The sequence below is a fragment of the Arachis hypogaea genome, chromosome 19, assembly GCF_003086295.3.
Source record: "Arachis hypogaea cultivar Tifrunner chromosome 19, arahy.Tifrunner.gnm2.J5K5, whole genome shotgun sequence".
NCBI classification, from domain to species: Eukaryota; Viridiplantae; Streptophyta; class Magnoliopsida; order Fabales; family Fabaceae; genus Arachis; species Arachis hypogaea.
Genome location: NC_092054.1, coordinates 59503518 through 59511518, shown reverse-complemented (window position 1 = coordinate 59511518; position 8001 = coordinate 59503518). Strand labels below are relative to the sequence as shown.

The 8001-nt window shown below is 37.2% G+C and overlaps 1 protein-coding gene across 1 annotated transcript; it reads left to right on the top strand.

Annotated features, from left to right (window-relative positions):
* Positions 1-421: 421 nt before the first annotated feature.
* LOC140182273 (protein MAINTENANCE OF MERISTEMS-like) lies at positions 422-2098 on the top strand. Its single transcript, XM_072228424.1, has 7 exons — positions 422-428; positions 590-606; positions 690-1009; positions 1119-1292; positions 1403-1457; positions 1545-1634; positions 1928-2098. The coding sequence occupies exons 1-7, from the start codon at positions 422-424 to the stop codon at positions 2096-2098; spliced, it is 834 nt and encodes a 277-aa protein (XP_072084525.1).
* Positions 2099-8001: the final 5903 nt, after the last annotated feature.

The following is an 8001-nucleotide window of genomic DNA, read 5'->3' as shown; positions in this document are numbered from 1 at the left end:
TCAATCATAATATTTGAGTTAGAGTAATTATAGATTAATCAAAAATATATGTATAAAATTTTTTGTAATAATTTTAGAAATTATAATTAATTATTTAACTTTTATAATTAATTTTAGAAGTTATAACAGTATAAGTGATAGAAATTTTTCGTAACAGTAAATAAAGAAAGTAATAGGGTGCCGAATTTTTGGAAATAATGTAGAGGATTTTGATTAACAATTAGACTTTGTAAAATATAATACAACGTGTTAGCTTTCAGATAATCAATTAAATTTAGAAGTTAAAATATTATTACTTAGTAAATTGGATTTAGTAAAATTATTTGTCTTAATTAAATTTAGTAAAATTATGTATGATAGTTGTGTGGTGTGATTTGATTTAATATTTGTTTGTTGAGTTACTGGTGATAAATGATTAATAATGATAGGTAATTAATTAGTAAGTTAGGGTGGTAATGACTAAATTTGGTAATTAACCAAAAATTTAGCGTGATTTTACTTAATTAGTTGCTCTAGTTAGAAAATTATGATGTTTTAGTAGTAAATTAGTAATTGTTAATAATTTGACTAGTACTTTATGTTTTTGTAGAGTTTACGGATATTGACGTCTGATCATCCTGTCCCCTGGATCGGATGATGATAGAGTAGAGGAGCATTTATGGTTTACTGATTTTTACCATGCGTCCCAGATTGGAATAGTCCAATGTCAGAAAGCACTGGTGAATGCTTTAGTTGAAAGGTGGCATCCAGATACACATACCTTTCACCTTCCGGTTGGTGAATGTGCTGTGACGCTCGAAGATGTGGCCTTAATTCTCGGTCTTCCGACGGACGGTCTTCCAGTCACAGGGATGACTATTAGTAGTTTTGAAACCTTAGAGGCGGAGTGTCTGCATCAATTTGGGGTTGCACCAAGAAAGTCAGACTGTAGAGGGAGCTACATAAAACTGACATGGCTTCGTGATCTGAAAGAACGTTTACAGTTGATTGATGAAAACAGTATACAGAGGTACGTGAAGTACCACATTATGTTGTTGATCGGTACAATATTGTTTGGAGACAAGTCTGGGGGTATCTGTGCACTGGAAGTTTCTGTCCTTGCTAAGTGATTTTGTCAGTATCGGACAATACAGTTGGGGTTCGGCATGCCTAGCCCACCTTTACAGGGCATCTCGTTATGACTGTAAGGAGATCGATGGTCCACTCACACTCTTGCTCGTTTGGGCTTTTATCCGAATGCCGTATCTAGCACCGGTTTTGAGGAAATCTTGCAGTTTTCTGCTTGTAAATAGGTAACATTATCTTACGTTGACTCTGTATCTTCATATTTAGAATCAATTGGTATTAATGAAATGCGTCATATTAGGTGGCGTAACTGAGAGCGTGGAAACCGACGATTTAGGTATCTTACACTTGCTCACTTTAGGAAGGCATTCGATGATCTTCAGGAAGGCCAGGTATATTTTCGGTTCAGAAGTATCTGATTTTGGTTTAATGTTATTGTTATTTGGATTGTAATCATGAGTCTCGTTAATTTTCACCAGTTTGTGTGGGTTGCTTATGCTGTGGATCGCGTGGATCCGGACATAATTCCTACTGACATTTACATGCATTCGGTTGTGTGGAGTGCTACGGTGCCATTGGTGTCTTTTGAATGCATTGAGTGGCATGCTACCGATCGGTTTAGGCGACAGTTCGGTTTTGTTCAGGGAGTTCCTTATTAGGAATGGAATCTAGACAAGGCACACGGTGAAGTCCTAACTGGGCCTAAGAATTTTAACTGGCCACAGCCACGAGTCATTCATTTTGGGTTATGCAATGGACAAACAGGTATAATCACGTTCTTACAGAGCTTCCAATGCCTCCACAGAATCCCTTAGATATTTACATGCACTAGTACCGTAATAAATATGGCCACCACTTGAAGTTGTCAGATCGTGTGGTTCAAGAGAATGATGAGGGTGATCAGGTCATGGATGATGTGGTTGAAGGGAATGAGGAAAATGAAGAGAATGATCCTGAGACTGAAGAACAGTTATCACATTCACCGCCACCTCCACCACCACCTCCACCTCTACCTCCACAAGAACAACCTTAGTCCTCAAGCCAATATGTACCTCAGACACAGTTTACCTCATCATACCCAATCTATCAGCAATATTGGAGTGTACCACAGTATGACTCAGGAGAAGGAGGTTCTTTTAGCCAGTTGTTTGGGTTCATGGCTACAGATGCAGGCCAATCACAATATGGCCATCAGTATGATATCATGGCGGGTACGTATTCCTTGGACGTGAGGTACCCGGGCATCACTTCCTCGAGTGCATCGGGAGGGTTGGTTTCTGGTGACTCTAGTAGAAGTGAAGGTGGTTGAGGAGTTCTTAATAGTCAAAACCTTCACCGTGTTTCAATGAGTCTAATTGAAGAAAATGCCCAAACACTTGAGCAAGAGAGTAATGAGTATCTTGTAGATGAACCAGATGACGAGGAAGATAAGGACACTGATGAGGATGAAGAATCTCGTAATGATGCATCTGATGATGGTGATGATGCAGGTCCTACTATTGCCTTATTTCTATGGTCAATTGATTATATTATATTCATATGACGTGACTCATATATACTTGTTTGGTAAATTAATGTTATTATATTCATGTGTGGTATCTCTGTTGAGACTGATGGTACTCATATCTTGTTTACTCAGTCTATGTAATTATATTCATGTTACGATGGTTTGTCTAATTAAATTGTGTACAGGTGAGGCACGTACTCCAGATGAAACAGGCAAAGGCTACAATCTCAGGGTTGATCCGCCCCGTCATAGCGCTAATCGATTCACTCCATCTGTGTTCAAAAAGACCGCCAAGAAATGCAAGAATCTTGTGAAAGATGTAAAGTGGGCAATCAGAAAGTAGATGTTGTATTGTTAACATTTTCTATGTATTAGTTAACTTTTCAATGTATTACTTAACGAATCTATGTATCTGTTAACTGGGACATGTAAACTTACTATGCATGATTAATAAGTACTTGGAGAAGTTACAATGTTTCACATGTTGTTAATTTACTGGACATGATCTTAAGTTGCATATGTCATAAGAGTATATTGATATAAGTTACAATGTTTCAAATAGCATATTAATACATAATTCTACTGAGCATAATAATATATAATTCTACTGAGCATTATGATCGGCAGGTGCACCAGCTGACCGACAGCATCTACTACGGCTATGTCCCTGATGCACCACTATTTCGTGGTACATTTTGTACTTAATTGAGTGGATTTTATCCACTAAACTCACACTTATTCATATAATTCGCATGTTTTACATTTTCCTTCCTAACTTTGTGCTATGATTGAAAACATGCTTCTTTGGCCTTAAATTTGCTATGTTTACCATTCAATGCCGTGATATGTGTGTTAAGTATTTTCAAGGTTTATAGGGCAGGAATGGCTTAGAGGATGGAAAGGAAGCATGCAAAAGTGGAAGGAATACAAGAAACTGAAGGAATTGCTAAGCTGTCCAGCCTGACCTCTTCGTACTAATTCGACCATAACTTGAGCTGCAGAGGTCCAAATGAGGCGGTTTTAGTTGCGTTGGAAAGCTAACATCTGAGGCTTTGTAATGATATATAATTTGCCATAGTTGTCATGCTGTTAAGAGACGCACACGCGTGGATCACGCGTATGCGTGGACGACACGTACGCGTGACAAAGCGACGTGCTGGACATATCAGAAACCGTTGGAGGCGATTTCTGGGCTATTTTTGACCCATTTTTCGACCCAAAAAACACAGATTAGAGGCTATAGAGTGGGGGAATCCATTCACACATTGACACTTCCCATTATTCATAATTTTAGGTTTAGATGTAGTTTTCTAGAGAGAGAGAGGCTCTCTCATCTCTCTAAGGCTTTAGGATTCTTAGGTTTAGTTATCTTCAATTTCATATTCTATCTTAGTTTAATTAGTTTCTCTTTTACTCTTATTTATTCTATCACTTTAGTTTATCTATTTCTCTTGTTGGTTTATTTATTTTCCCAATTTAATATATGAATTCTTCATGTTAGATTCAATTTTCTATTCAATACAATTTGAGGTATTTCAATCTCTTAGCACCACATTGCCTACATCGCCATGGAAGACGCAACATTCCCGTGTCCATCTCGTTCAAGAAGCGGGTCATCCTGCGGCGACCTTTGGTCACGCGTCTTAGGAATGGATTGGGTACGAATCACGGCCCGTTGTAAGCAGGCCACGTAGAAGGATTTTCCAGTGGCCTAACCTAGCTCGGTAAACCCGTCAAACTTGCTCCATCTTATACACATCATGCACATATAGTTGCCAGTCCAGTCGTTGATTTGCACAACATGCAAAAATATGTCGACACGGAATCCGGTCCACCTGAAACTTGCCACAGTCACATTGATGCCGACAGAGGTCGACGGCATACTCCAGTCCACTAGGCATCTCACGCACTTCAAATACCTCATTCTGCCTATCGAAGCAATTATCCTGGATGTTTCCTGATGCAAGTTGGTTTGCATGCATTTTCGTGGTCACAAGCTCCGAAAATACAAGGCCAGCATTAATCCGAGCCTCCGCCTCGGCTCTTTTTCGGGTGAACAGCTCGTTAAGCCTGTAGAATGTTGCTTTGACAAGTGCAGTGATTGGGAGGTTGTGTGCACCCTTCAGCACGGAATTAATGCATTCGACTAGGTTTATCGTCATGTGACCCCATCGATAACCACCATCAAATGCCAATGCATACTGTTCACGGGGGATTCGGTTTAACCAGCTAGTGTTAGTCTCGCCCCGTTCTCGTAAACACTGGTAATGCACTTCATACTCGCGCACCGTCTGCGAATATCCTGCAGAATACCAAAAAACAAACAAAAAATGGGAATTACATACACTTAATGAATGAAACGCTATTAATAGCAAACCTCGAATTACTCAATGTTACCTATATTAACGACAAGTTTTTGCAGGTACGGTGCCTTGAATTTTCTCAGGAAGTTCGACTCAATATGCCTGATGCAAAACATGTGGAAAGCTCTAGGAGGTGACCAAGCTCCGTTACTCCGCTCCACAACTGCATTGATGGATTCGTGTCGGTCGGATATCAGTCACACACCATCCCGAGTGACAACATGTTGTCGCAGGTTATTGAGAAAGAAGTTCCACGCATCAGAAGTCTCTCCCTCCACAATAGCAAATGCAATTGGGACGATGTTGTTGTTGTCATCATGTGAAACTGCCACTAACAGACAACCCTTATACTTTCCGTACAAGTGAGTCCCATCCACCTGCACAACTGGCTTACAATGCCTGAATGCTCTAATGCAGGTGTAATAACTCCAAAAGACTCAATGCAATACCCGAAAATCAATCACCAAGTCATCGCCTTGATATGCAGGCATAGTCTCAAAATGGACGACAACTGATGGCTCCTTATGACACATGGCCTCAAACCATATAGGCAACGCTTCGTATGATGCTTCCCAACCTCCAAATATTTTTTCTACTTCCTTTTTCTTAGCCAACTTTCCGATAACTGACGGTATAGTTGAACTTCGATTGCACTTCTGCAATAACTGATTTTACCTTTAATGAGGGGTCAGCCTCAACCAACGACTTTATTGCTTCTGCAATTGTGTTTGAATCCAGCTTCGAATGATCCTGAGAAATGGTAGCTCTGGTACAAGTGTGACTACCATTATACCTCCGTATAACCCAACAATGCTTCCTGTTGATTATGCTAACCCTGATAAGCCAATCACACCCAGACCCATACTGTGTACACTTCGCATAAAATGTCAACGGTTCCGACTCATACACCTGGTAGTCTACACTTCTTTGAATGCTATACTCTTTCATCGCCTTAATAACAACTTCCCTAGAACTGAATTCCATCCCGACGGCAAATTCACCATTTGCGATAATAAAAATTTCTGCCACGACGACAACCATACAAAAAAATTATTACACAGATATTTAATAACCAAATTTAAAGGTAGATCAATATTCACTGCATCAGTTATGATATAAATAAACTTTATAACAGGTTTTATCTCAGTCTAAACAAAATAAAAACCTAAACACATAATTACCTAAATAATTAACTACATACTAATTTATATTTAACTAAACCAATAACTAATTAAAAAAAACTATTATCATAAACTTACCTAAATAAACACAATAAAAAATTGCTAATTGGGTATATATTCACATGTCATCTAACATTCACGTCCACATAAATTATTAGAAAATTCTAATCTTTTTAATAAATATAGCCAATTACGTACCTACACTTATATATTCCGGAAACTCCGAAACATGCATGGCATCCAAATCCAACACTCGCATGAAAGATGGCTCCTCAAACGGCACTTCATTCACGAGTACATTTGCCACGTCTGTCACATTTGGGGCCACAGTGCCATCACCTTGATCTTCATCTCCGTCTGGACCAACAACTTCATAATTGTTTTCGAACTCTTCTTCACTGTCACTATTGTAATCTTCTCGTACAATATTCTGGTCCGCCTCAGATTGTTCGAATTCAATGTACAACTCGATGAACGAGATTCAGGTATGACTTTCAATATACATTGAAAATATCTCTTGCATACTCGCTTCGTCTGTTACATATTTGGTTTCAAATTGGATGAATCTACCAAACACCGGTATGGGATATCTGTATAAAATACAAGATACTTTTCTCGACATCTCAAGATCAATCTTCTCACAGATCACACTTTTGAGCTCTTCAAATGAGATTGTGAAGAGAATAACAACATCTAACGGATTTTCACAAATAAATTTCACTCCTTCAGAAGTTTGTAACAAAATCTGACCAAAGTAATACACTTTTAAAAGAACTCTATCATCCATTTCTCTCACTCACCTAAATAAGAACAGAAACTTCAAAACCAAAATTTTTTACTTCATTTTACAGAAGGGAGAACACAGGTAGAAGAGAGGAGAAGAAGAGGTCGAGCAAGAAGAAGAACCAAATCTGAAATCTTCTTCACGAGCCCACACACTTATATATATATATATATATATATATATATATATATATATATATATATATATATATATATATATATATCACAAATTTTATGATAATTTTCAAAAAAGTTGATATTATATATAATTTTTTAAATGTAATTTAATGTTATTAAAAAAACATATATTTATTATGTAGTCAAATAAATGCATCACTATTTAAAATTTAACAAATAAATATAACTAAAATTAAATAACTTTTAAAAGTCATATACGATTTTTTTTTTCATATCAGGAATCTTTTTATTAAATATTAAAATATAAAGAAGGTATATAATTACTAGTATTTTTATCTATAATTACATTACGAAAATATAAATATTTAAAAATTATGTTGATTTTATTCTGACATTATAAATTATGATATAAAAAATTTAAAAAATATATATATACTCGGACCCAGCGATTACTTGCTTCTGACTCAAAAAGATATTATAATACTCAAATCGGACAATACGACTTGTTATAGGAATTTCTAATAAAATTTAAATACACGCACAACACGGACGGTCCGATTTGGCATTGCTAAATTTTCAAATTTTCCCTCCCTTCAAATCGGACCCTCTGATTTGATCACCCTATTTTCGTTGCAAAGAACTCGCACGGTCTGAGTTCTCCAACCTGCAGCTGAGTAAAAAGTTGCCCCACACAATGGTCTAGTTCCCTTGTAACCCATAACCATGTACAACACAACCGTGGTCCCCATAACCAAAAAAATGAGCCTCCAAATGAGGCGTGTAGCACCTCTCGTACTTTTTGTGATATTGACAGGTGAAGTGCGTGACACGTGTATCAATATGTCAGATTTACGTGTGAATTGTGACCTATGATTTGTTCGAACAAGTAAATATGTAATTTTAAATTTGTCACTGATTTGGAAAAAAAATATAAATATACATCGGGTGTTGAACAAATTTTTAA

Bases quoted from the DNA above. Each gene is read 5' to 3' on its own strand.
- LOC140182273 (XM_072228424.1), top strand. The intron at 1,010-1,118 runs GTACGTGAAGTA...TGATTTTGTCAG, and splicing joins GATGAAAACAGTATACAGAG to TATCGGACAATACAGTTGGG. The intron at 1,293-1,402 runs GTAACATTATCT...CCGACGATTTAG, and splicing joins AGTTTTCTGCTTGTAAATAG to GTATCTTACACTTGCTCACT.